Source organism: Microcaecilia unicolor, chromosome 6 (assembly GCF_901765095.1).
Source record: "Microcaecilia unicolor chromosome 6, aMicUni1.1, whole genome shotgun sequence".
In the NCBI taxonomy this organism is placed as follows: domain Eukaryota; kingdom Metazoa; phylum Chordata; class Amphibia; order Gymnophiona; family Siphonopidae; genus Microcaecilia; species Microcaecilia unicolor.
In genome coordinates this window covers 276,994,195-277,006,874 of record NC_044036.1, presented here as the reverse complement: position 1 = coordinate 277,006,874, position 12,680 = coordinate 276,994,195, and the positions used below count along the sequence as shown (strand labels likewise).

Sequence of the window (12,680 nt, the reverse complement as noted above, 5' to 3'; positions counted from 1 at the left end):
TTCACACCTAGTTGAGGTGATGGGGTTAGATGGAGAAGGGTATTACCGTGCTCTCGGGCTAGGAAGTGTTATTTGCCCAATTGTTGTGTACGCTGTACAAGTCTATGGTGTGCTGTGTGGAAATTTCAATTTCTTTTTCCTAGGCCTTTCCCTTGCTTCCTGGCATTTCTTTAGGATGGACTCAAAAGAGGACTTCCTTGGGGGCCCTTTTAATTCAAGTAGCAGCTTTCTCATGTGTTAGATGCTGTCTAGAAAACTCCTTTATAGCAATTGTTCCCAATTGGCCCTCTTCTCCAAGAAAGGACATCTGGAGAAAGGGAAAAAAATGGATAGAATGAAGGGTTTGGCATTTTAAGGTGCAGGGACTTCAATCTTTTCAGTCCTTTATATGAGAGAGAGAGAGAAAAAAAAACAAACAAACTGATTTGAGAGCAGGCACAGAAGCTGCAGAGGCACGTGCAGAGAGCATTCATAAGGCAGCATGCCTCTGCAGCTTCATTTGTTTGTTTTATTTGGCGGTCAAGTTCACTATTGGGCCCTTGCCCCCACCTGGATCCCAAAAGAAACCGCTCCTACAACTTTCACAGGCTTCCCAGCAGGCGCAAGCACAGAAGCTGCAGAGGCACACTGAACTCGGCTCAGAAGCACACTGCATTCCAAGTGCTCTCTGCAAGTGCTTCTGAATCTGCAGCTACTGTGAAAGAGCACATTTTTTTCCCCGTTCTGCATTGGGCCCCTGCTTCTACAACAGGAACTTGTACAATAGGGCATGTCTCTGCCCAATACAGCTGTGTGCTACCCTTGGAAAGCTTTCTCCTTCCCCAGGAAAGCTTTCTCTCTCTGTGGGCTCCTCCTCACCCTAGCTGCAATAATGCATGCCAGAGCCCAAATACAGCTCTGAGCTTCTCTCTCTCTCTCTCTCTCAAGCTGTAGGAGAAAAATTAAACATGAGAACAAACTTGACAGTGCATAACGAGGATGAAAAGTGCAAGATTAGAGAAAGCAGAGTGCTCTAATAACAGCTGTAATACTAGGGAGAGCCTCCGGACTGGGATTGGGATCAAAGGAAAGAAAATCATAATGTAAGACCTAACTTTTCCTTCCTTAGCATCCTCAGACCAATCCAGAACCTGTGGGATGCAACAAAGCACTTCTCAAAAGCCCTACAGCCCCCAATGCAGCTAATGCTTGTTGTTACAAAACAGGCATATAATGTCTTTGCAAATGTATCAAGTAATGAAAATTGCTGCTCCAGAGCAGTGTTTCCCAACACATGGTACATGTTTTTTTGCTGGGAGCTGCTCTTTTTTTTTTTTTTTTGGATCAGGTGCCACTTCCTACATACACCTGAGGGAGGTCACACGTACCCCCTAGGGTACATGTACCATGTGTTGGGAAACACTGCTCTAGAGCAGCAATTTTTCATTACTTGATACATTTGCTTTGTTGCATCCCACAGGTTCTGGATTGGTCTGAGGATGCTAAGGAAGGAAAAGTTAGGTCTTACATTATGATTTTCTTTCCTTTGATCCCAATCCCAGTCCGGAGGCTCTCCCTAGTATTACAGCTGTTATTAGAGCACTCTGCTTTCTCTAATCTTGCACTTTTCATCCTGGTTATGCACTGTCAAGTTTGTTCTCATGTTTAATTTTTCTCCTACAGCTCTTACAGTTAAACCTTCCATTATTGTTTTAAGACCAATACGTTAACATTAGTTGTGTGTGTGTGTGTGTGTATATATATATATATATATATATATATATATACTGTATATGAATAAACACATAGTGCACTCCGTAGACATCAAAATACTATCTATGGCTGCACAATGCGCTTAAGGGGTGAATCACACAGGATCAATTTATTTCATCCGCTAGTGGACAACCGTAACCCACAGGTTCTAGAATCTGGACTAGTCTAGTGGGACTAAATGAAAGAAAACTAGCTTGTAAGATCTAATTTCTCCTTCATTGTCTTGTGTGGAACTGGTTTTCTCCAGCTTGTACTTGCCAACATGGAACATAATCCAATATTTAATCCAAATGGCTGTCTATTGGCGATATGTTACTAGATGGTTAGCAAGCTGATGCTGTAAGAATGGTAGCCTTCAGTTTTTCATTGGTAGTGAATCAAGCTTCATGGTCTGTACCTCTCAACTCAGTCAGGTTTTTATGACGATCACAAGAAAAGAATATGGATATGAGAGATTTCCATGCACTGCCTCCATTGGGTAACCAAAAACAAAACAAGGGCTATCCGTAATGTAAATTGGAAGAAAGCTAAATATATATACCAACAAAACCTCCACAAAGATGAACTTAAAGCAATTGTAACTAATTAAAAAAATTCTGCTAATAATGCTGAGATGAAAACAGTACTAATGGTGTCACTGATCATCTCATTTATTAATCATTGCACAAATATTTCAATTAAGTATCCATAAAGAAAAAATGTGAAATTGTAAAAAAATATGAAAAATAAATAAATACAAAATCTGAGTTATGTTTCAATAATTGTCAAACAAATCTATTTTTTAAAAATATTCTTGGACAAGAAATTCAAACTGCAGTAAAATTTGAGGAGAAACAAAATACTAATGTTTTAGACACGGGTCCTCACCGTTGACCATGTTTCGCAAAAAGCTGCTTCAGGGAGACCATCCACATAAATGTCAGAAGAATTCATAATATGCAAAGTCATATCTTCAAAAATAGCTTTATACGACACAACCACTGCCTTTCAAAAGCACTTGGATCCAGACCTTAACTATGATCACTTTTAATGCTTTGTAGTTTCAAGTGCTTTAACTGTCTCAGTTGAAGGTAGATATCACATGAATATTCATTATGGATGACCTGAAAAACTGCAAAGCAGTTTATAAGGACCAAATTGAACCACTGAATAGGCTTAAAATCAGAAGAAGCCAGTTATTATCTGAGAGCAACCTAGTGGTTAAACCCTCACCCCCTCCTAACCCTCTTTGCAAAATATCTTTCTTATCTATCATGTGTGTGTATACAGCAACAAAGGCATTAAGGCTAGTGGGGTTCCCAGGTATCACCAACCAAAGATGATGATAGCAGTTCAGCAACTTGAAGGAGGGACCTGTTATTTTACACATCGGACTCCAAAAGGAACCCACACACCAGCTCTTTTGGTCATATGAAATGCCCTCTGGTGTATGAGGAGAGACTTGATGACCTGAACATGTATACTCTGGAAGAAAGGAGAAACGGGTGATATGATACAGACGTTCAAATATTTGAAAAGTATTAATCCGCAAATGAACCTTTTCCAGAGATGCGAAGGAGGTAGAACGAGAGGACATGAAATGAGATTGAAGGGGGGCAGACTCAAGAAAAATGTCAGGAAGTATTTTTTCACGGAGAGAGTAGTGGATGCTTGGAATGCCCTCCTGCGGGAGGTGGTGGAAATGAAAACGGTAACAGAATTCAAGCACGCATGGGATAAACATAAAGGAATCCAGTTCAGAAGGAATGGATCCTAAGGAGCTTAACTGAGATTGGGTGGCAGAGCCGGTGGCGGGAGGTGGGGATAGTGCTGGGCAGACTTATACGTACTGTGCCAGAGCCGGTGGTGGGAGGCGGGACTGGTGGTTGGGAGGCGGGACTGGTGGTTGGGAGGCGGGCATAATGCTGGGCAGACTTATACGGTCTGTGCCAGAACCGGTGGTGGGAAGCGGGGCTGGTGGTTGGGAGGCGGGGATAGTGCTGGGCAGACTTATACGTACTGTGCCAGAGCCGGTGGTGGGAGGCGGGACTGGTGGTTGGGAGGCGGGACTGGTGGTTGGGAGGCGGGCATAATGCTGGGCAGACTTATACGGTCTGTGCCAGAACCGGTGGTGGGAAGCGGGGCTGGTGGTTGGGAGGCGGGGATAGTGCTGGGCAGACTTACATGGTCTGTGCCCTGAAAAGGACAGGTACAAATCAAGGTAAGGTATACACAAAAAGTAGCACATATGAGTTTATCTTGTTGGGCAGACTGGATGGACCATGAAGGTCTTTTTCTGCTGTCATCTACTATGTTACTATGTATATGTCCCCTGCTGTAATAAAGCCTCTCTTCTGTTGTAGTTAAAATGTGCTGATCACTTCATTTAGCAATGTTTAATGCAAAGGTCTACCAATCTTTAAGTTGCATAACTTCTGTTCAGCCACTAGATGGTGCTCGAAGCATAAGGTATTCCGATTTGAGACCTATTTTGTTGTAGCTGAATCCAAAATAAGGTTTTAATTCTGAATTGTAGGTAAGGCCTGCTTGTTTATTTATTTATTTGTTACATTTATTTTCCCACCTATTTGTAGGCTCAGTGTGGCTTACATAGTACTGGAGAGGCGTTACAGACTCCGGTGTAAACAAATACAAAGTGATGTGGTAAGATAAAGTTCATGTGGCACAGCCACACTAGGGAATCGTACAACGGAAGAGTTGTGTTATGTCCATTACGTTCCTTGGTTTTGTTGTGTTGCAAAGATCAGGCATTTATGTTGGATCAGTAGAGTAAGCCTTTTTAAACAGGTTAGTTTTTAGTGTTCAGTGGAGTAAGCACCAGTTAGTACCAGCGCCTGTACATTGCTTCAGACTAATTTGTGATATTTACTGTTGTAGAAAATATTACAAGGCAGTGGTTCCCAAACCTGGTCCTGGAGCCACCCCAGCCAGTCAGGTTTTCAGGGTATCCACAATGAATATTCATAGGAGATTTGCATTCAGTGGAGGCAGTGCATGCAGATCCCTCGCATGAATATTCACTGTGGATATCCTGAAAACCTGATTGGCTGGGGTGCCTCCAGGATCAGGTGTGGGAATCACTGCTACAAGGTATTAGGGTGGGGAAGGCAGTGTAATGAGGTACTTCAGTTTTGCCTATAAATAAACACCACCTCCTTTCATTTTGACTGTGTGCATGAAAGGTCCTATGGGGCAGATTTCACATTTACCATCCCTATGTATCTTAAAATACATATTGTGGATTTTCATGGCCTTTTCTGTTACTTATAACGTATTGGGACTTATTTTATGTGTAGCTTCCTCTCCTGCTCCTCCAGTGTTGCCTTAGGCTGTTCATATCACAGTTTGTTTTTGTGTCAGTTATGAAATAATCTATATCCATGCTTTTCAGCACTTGCAGACCATAATCAAGAAGACTGACCACCTGGACGTTCTGTTGTCTGTTGCCTAATTTATTTATTTGATAAAGCAGAGTAAAAAAATAAAAATAAAAGCATGAATATAATCCATATTGTATAATCAAAACAAAAACAAATATGAGAGAGAAAAGTAAATTAGTATAGTATGTAAAACAAAAATACAAATGCTAAACTAACCCTAATCCTCTGTGAACTTGTCACAGTAATCAGTAGTGTATCATGATTGGCAATTAACCTGTGCTGTACAAGGAACTTCAAAGAACTAAGGCCCAGATGCATTAAACTCCCCGCAAAAAGCCAATACCTTTTCCATCCCCGTTGCAGCTTACCGATTTGGAAAAGAAAAGCCGTCCATGCATGAAGGAAATTATATCTATCCATCTTTCTATATATATTTTATATATATTCTACAAATTCTGTGAAGGGGGTCAGAATTCTAGAAAAGAGTCAAAATTCCAGGCCAGGGGTCAAAACGTTTAGGTAGACTGAGGGTCAATATTCTCTGGTTGGGTTCAAAAATAAAATTAAGGATTCAAAACTTTTGTGCAGGGGTCAAAATTCTAGGCATCAAATTTCCAGGCCAGGGGTCAAAATGTTATAGTTAGGAGTCAAAACTCCAGACTGAGGCTCAATATTCCCTGATGGGGGTCAAAACCAAATTACGGTAAGTAGTCAAAACTTCTGTGTAGGGGACAAAATTCTAGAAAAGAATCAAAATTCCAGGCTAGGGGTCAAATCTTTTAGGTAGGAGTCAAAACTCCATACTGAGGGTCAATATTCCCTGGTTAGGGACAAAACTAAATTAAGGAGTTAAAACGTCTGTGCAAAGGTCAAAATTCTAGAAGTCAAAATTCCATGCCAGGTGTCAAAACTTTTAGGTAAGAGTCAAAACTTTGGTGCAGGGGTCAGAATGCCAGGCCAGGGGTCAAACATTTTAGGTAGGAGTTGAAAGCATAGTATGCTTTTTTTATAAGACTGTCTGTTCTTCTGTAGGAGTACATATATTCACAGAATTTGTTTTACAGCATAGGAGGCAGACAGAAATACAGGATTAAATTAATCTGTTTCCCTCTCCTTACTCCCAAGGTTCCAATCATCAAGGCTTCACCTCAAGGATTGATTCTGGTGCTTACAAGATTCAAACTTGTATCAGTTTAACCCCTTTTTTGTGTCCCATTGTTATGTACATGTACTTCAGAGATGCATGTATGATGTGCAAGCATCTCTGAAGTATAGGGTGCCAGTAGAGTTATATATCCATAATTTTCATAAACAAGAGACTCATCAGTTTCCTGCATGTGACAATGACCAATTATTTAGGGGTCCTTTTACTAAGGTGCGCCGAAAAATGGCCTGCGCTGGTGTAGACGCGTCTATTAGACGCACGCAGGTCCATTTTTTATCACGCCTGCAAGAAAAGCTTTCTTTTGGGGGGGGGGGGGGCGAAAATGGACGTGTGGGGCAAAATAAAAATTGGCGCTTCCATTTGGGCCTGAGATCTTACCACCACCCATTGACCTAGCAGTAAAGTCTCAAGCGTTAACCGGGCAGTAATGGTCTATGCGTGTACAATGCAGATTACCTTCCGGTTAGCGCTTTTCTGGCACGCCTAGTGGACGCGCATAAAAAATAAAATTACCGCCCGGGCCTTGTGGTAGCCAGGCGGTAGTTCAAAATTGATATGCATAGGACTCGTGTACGCGCCTACGCGTCTTAGTAAAAGGGCCCCTTAGTGAGATTAGGTATAATGTAATTGTAATTTTACAATGCAGAGACAAATCATATAAATTAATATATCTATAAATGCACAATGTATATACAAGTCAGCAAACAATGTATATAATCATTAAATTTACATTATCAGATATATTACTATAAAATACTTCAAATGTAACTATTTTCCATTATCTGTAAATGCTCACTATCAAATTGCAAACACTATTAATAATCATAATAAAACCACAATACTCACCCACCCACCCCTCTTTTACTAGGAAGAAAAAAGGGTACCTAGGTATATCTAATTACTGTAAAAATAGCCCACCTTACCCCAAACTATATATATTTTTTGCATCTAGGGCAAGATGTATATTCCTCCTAATGCTAATGGCCCCAATTTTCTAAGGCTTTTCACCGGATAATGCAGTATCATATATTATCCACTGCAAAACCCAATTTATGCAACCATTGCACAGTAAGAAATATGAAATATGGCCCAATATATTGTGTTTGTTTATTTCAGAATTTAGTTACTCGCCAGTCTACAGCAAAGCCAAATCTAGGTGATTTACAAACATATTAAGAACTCCAATCGTGTACAGAAAAGAAACATCTTCAGTCATTCATCAATAAAAAAAACCAAAAACAGTAAACACACAAATGCAAACAAAAACACGTCAGTGCCTCCCATAACCCTGCCTCCAATATCATGGAAACCCAAAGACCTTCAAAAATAAATGGGTCTTCAATTATGCACCTGAAAAAACTAAAAATCATAAGGCAACCTAAACTCTGCAGCCCCATTATAAAACTGTATACAGTTTTCCTATATAATAATTCACACCTCCAACGTTCTATGCTTGGGACCGTGGCTCCCTGGCTGCAAGTGGTCTGCGAGGCAGACACGCACGGACGTCACTGATGTCAACACAGCTGATTCCAAGGCAAGGGAAGGAGTAGGGAAACACGCGCAGCGTGTTTCCCTACTCCTCCTACTGCCTCGGAATCAGCTGTCACCCCCCCACGCTATGCCCCCCTAGAAACCCACCCCCTCCCGCGAACCTGTCGATCCCCCCCATGGAACGCCAAAAAACGCACCCCCCCTCCTGCCGCTGTTGTGCACTACCTTCGGGTGGTTTCCTCAATCATCTTCTTAGAAAGTTTAACTCCGTGCGTCTGACGTCAGACGCACGGAGTTAAACTTTCTAAGAAGATGATTGAGGAACCTAAGGGAAGGGAAGGTAGCACAACAACGGCGGTGGCGGCAGTTTTCGCTGGCACGGGGGGGGGGGGAATGACAGGTTCGCGGAGGGGGGGTACGAGGGGGCCGTAGCACGGGGGGGGGGGGATTGCCTGCCTAAAGCCCGTTTCCTTGCCTAAAGAAACGGGCCTTTTTTACTAGTATTCTTATAATTGGCCTTTCACATGAACCAAATCCCAGTCCACTTCAATTTGGTGCCTCAGAAAAATGAAAAGCGGTTATAGAGAGCCACAGAGCCCTGTTGTCCTCCCTCTGTTTACCTTTGAAGTATCCAGAGGCCTCAGTATGTGGTTTCTCAGCTTTTTATTTATCAACCATTATGTTCAAAGTGAGGTACAGAGGTATGAATAATTAATGCACGACAGGAAATCCTTCACCTGTTGAACTCCTTCATGTGATTATACCAAAGGAGAGACATGACTGGTGGCCTATGCGCCTCAGTAAACAGTGCCACCAATAGCCCCTCTTCCCCCTTAAAACGTGGGTAAGAATATAGGGGTCCTTTTACTAAGGTGCACTGAAAGATGACCTGCGGTAGTGTAGAAGTGTGTTGTGGGCGCGCGCAGAATTATTTTTGAGCGTACTTACAAAAAAGGCCTTTTTTTTGCCGAAAATGGATGTGCGGCAAAATGAAAATTGCCATGCGACCATTTTGGGTCTGAGACCTTACCACAAGCCATTGACCTAGCGGTAAGGTCTCATGTGGTAACCGGGCGGCAATGGTCTACGCGCGTCAAATGCCACGCATCAGAAAATAAAAAATATCTGTCAGATGCATGTAGCGGACACGCACCAAAATTGAAATTACCGCAAGGAGCACGCGGTAACAGGGTGGTAACTCCAATTTGCCTTGCGTTGGGCATGCGTAGGCGCCTATGTGGCTTAGTAAAAGGGCCTCACAATGTGCCACTAAAATACAGAGGACAATGATACTGAGCAAGAAGAAAAAAAAAATAAAAAATACTGAATAAGTAAATGACCTTTCTGCTGTCAATCTTGCATGACCGCCAGAGTTGAGAAGGAACAATGGTACAGTTAATGCCAAATCACTGATTAATTGAAACAGGAAGAACATTGTGTTTTTATTATTTTGTGCCAGATTTGCTTCTCAGAATTAATATCTCAGCTCACTAAAGCAAACATGTTCCCTGCTGTATTGGAAATTTTTTTTTTTTTGCCTTTCTTGTGCAGGTGCAGTTATTAAAAGACCAACTTACAGCTGAATCAGCTGCCCGTATAGAAGCCCAAGCAAGGGTCCGCCAGCTACTCTTAATCAATAGAGACCTACTGCAGCATATTTCTCTGCTGGTGAAACAACTAAAGGAGCTGGAAGTGAAGGTAGAGAACCGAGAGACAGGTGAGAAATAAAGAATTGCATGAGGACAGAAATTTCACCCATCCCTGCCCATCCCACTGGAATCTAACCCATCCCCATTCCATCCCCAACTGTTAGCTCTTTCTTCCCAAAGCTAACAGCCAACCAAGTTTTTTTTTGGGTGATATTCATTATTGAACCAATGAGTGTTCCAACCTCAGTTTGGTGTTCAAGCTGCCTCTATGGGTATTCCAAGCCTCATTCTGGTGCTCCAGTTGCCTCGCTCGGTGCATTCTAAGCCTCATTCTGACATCACCAGAGATTTTTGACTACACTCCTGTGGGAATCCTGCGGCAACTTTCATCCTTTTGGGAATCCCGGGGCAACTTCTTCCATTCCTGTAATCCTCCTCAGAGAGTTGCAAGGGGACAGAAATTTCACCCAGCCCTGCCCATGCCTAGTGGAATCTAACCCATACCCACCTATAACCGCTAAGATCCATTCCATCCCCCATCTGTACCTGAAGGAGTTGACATTATTTACTTGCTCACAGCCCTCTGTTTCTTCCCAACTCCAACAGCCTCTTATGTTTTGTTTTGTTTTTTTCGGGGTGGCATTCACTATTCAATTAATGAGTGTTCCAAGCCTCATTCTGATGCTCCAGTTGCCTCTCTTAGTGCATTCCAAGTCTCATTCTGGCACTCCCGTGGGAATCCCATGGTAACTTCTTTCATACCCGCAGGATTCCTGCAATCCCCATTCCCATATAGTTTTATAATCCTCTGTCCCATACAACTCTCTAGTAAAAAGTCAGTCAATTCCACTATATGGAGCCCAGCATTAGAAAATAACAGATTTTCTCTTTTTGCTTTTTATTCTGTTTTAGCGCACCTTAAAACAGAGCGATACTGACCCAAGACAAAACATATATATCTCAAGTCAGGGCCAGCCTAACCATTAGGCAAACTAAGCAATCGCCCATGCCAGCTTCTTGGAGGGGGGAGGGGGGGCAGCAAAGAGCAGTTGCTGTCAAAGCCAAACAGTAGGCTCTGACAGTTACACAAACTGAAAGAATCATCAGCACATACACTTAACCGCAGAAAGAAAGGGCAGTTTCAAATAGCCCATGTGCCCCTGGAAATGGCTTTTGGCAATTGCCCTCATGTGTATAGTTACAAAAAAAAAAAAAAAGTATAATATTTAAAGTATACCCCTCATTCTATAGCAGGTTGATTAATGTTATGTATGCAATTGGCACCTAAGTTAAGGAATACTAGTTCTTAGGCTGGTGACCGTTACAGTTACACGGGTAGGTACTAGGTACGTGCATAGCCATCTTAGGGCCCTGTTTACTAAGCCGCGCTGTAGATGCGCTAACGTTTTAGCATGTGTGCTAATGATAGAGATGCCCATTATATTTCTACTAGTAAAACAGGCCCGTTTCTGACACAAATGAAACGGGCGCTAGCAAGGTTTTTTTCAGAGTGTGTATGTTTGAGAGAGAGAGAGTGTGTGTGAGAGAGAGAGTGAATGTGCGAGTATGTGTGACAGAGAGAGAGTGAGACTGCTGGGTGCGAGTGTGTCTCCTCTGTCCCCTGCCCCCCCAGCCACCCAGCGATTCTCCTCTCTCCCCTGCCCCCTCCAGCCACCCAGCAATTCTCCTCTCTCCCCTCCAGCCACCCTGCAATTCTCCTCGCTCCCCTGCCCCCCCTCCAGCCACCCAGAGATTCTCCTCGTTCCCTTGTTTACCTCTGTCGAAGCAGCCACGTCTTTGAAAGCCCTGCCCGTCTGTAGCCTTCCCTTCGACTTCGTTCCCTCTGAGTCCCGCCTGCTGACGTCATTTCCTCTTTCCGCGAGGGCAGGACTCTGAGGGAATGAACTCAAAGGGAAGGCTATAGACGTTGAGGTTGTGCCTCGTGCTGCTATCCTGTGGTTGGTCAGTGCTGTTTGTGACGAACCCGGAAATACGTGACGTCAATTCAGGAGAGGGATACAGCGTTAGAGGCAGCACGAACCCTTCAAACTTTCACTGCCACGGAGTCAGCTTCAGAACGTTGGAGGTCCTTTTTATTATATAGCGTGGGTATCTCTAGCGTTAGCGCATGCTAAAAGGTTTGTGCACCTACTTTGTGGCTTCATAAACAGGGCTCTTAGTGTGTAAATGCAAGGAAGGCGTTCACATGGGGAGGGGCATGTGCGTGTTATTTATACACATAGCTTACAGCTAAAGTGAAACATTTGGGCATCTAACTTGTAGCGCCCAGTTGTAGTCTAAATATATGTTTTTATAGGATTGCTCTGGGATTTGATGGTGTTAGAATGGTCATGATTCTTGTGTTTAATTAACAACATCTTGGAGGTGAGGGATGGAGGTTGCTAGCAGTATAAAAAGTTAATTAGGAGGAAGCCCAAGGCTGATGTTTCACCTGAAGCACTAAATATCGTTGTACTGACTCTGTCCCTAATGGTTAGTGGTCCTCAAATCTGCAGGCCAGTGGGGGAGGAGGTATTTACAGGCATTAAGTACTTCTCCTTCCTTGACTCCATCAAGAGTTTTTATATAAATAAAAACAGCAATTTCACAAAGTTTCTCATTCAGGAAACACTCTCCAGTAGAAGTATAGAAGTGTCCTCTGCATGACAATGAAAGATTTTCTGTTTTCCACTCTGCTGATGCTGTCCAGGTGATGTCATGTTTTAAAACTTGAATATGTAACATGTTACATTTTCTTGCCTTTCCTATGCTTCAGGAAAGGGATTCACGTTCTGTCCTATAATTGTTTTGATAGTATATAAGATTTGATTAACAAAATGTAAATGATGGTCGGGAGGGAGTTGGTTTTGTCCAAGGGGCCCTTTTACTAAGCCGCATAAGCATCTACACGAGCCCAACGTGCACAAAAATGGAGTTACCGCACGGCTACCGTGTGGACCTTGTCTTAATTTTGTTTTTGGCGCACGTTTGCTACACGTCCATTTTTGGCAAAAATTTTTAAAAAGGCATTTTTTGCAGGTGCACTGAAAAATGATTCTGCGTACACCCAAAACACGCATCTATACTACTGCAGGCTATTTTTCATCACACCTTAGTAAAATGACCCTCAAGATTTTCCTTTGTTGCTTGGAGATTTGGGGGGGGGGGGTGAAGCATCACATTTGAAATAAAGGTTGATCTTGGCCAAAATTGTGAAAAAATGTTGAAAGATTCAGAAAA

At 42.7% G+C, this 12,680-nt stretch overlaps 1 protein-coding gene across 3 annotated transcripts in view; it reads left to right on the top strand.

Annotated features, from left to right (window-relative positions):
- LOC115472985 overlaps window positions 1-12,680 on the top strand; it is a 130,897-nt gene that overhangs the window by 106,771 nt on the left and 11,446 nt on the right. For all 3 annotated transcript variants that reach the window (XM_030207553.1, XM_030207551.1, XM_030207552.1), the window contains one exon: window positions 9,343-9,508. In XM_030207553.1, coding sequence (XP_030063413.1) covers window positions 9,343-9,508 — 166 coding nt within the window. The remainder of the gene's footprint in view (window positions 1-9,342; window positions 9,509-12,680) is intronic.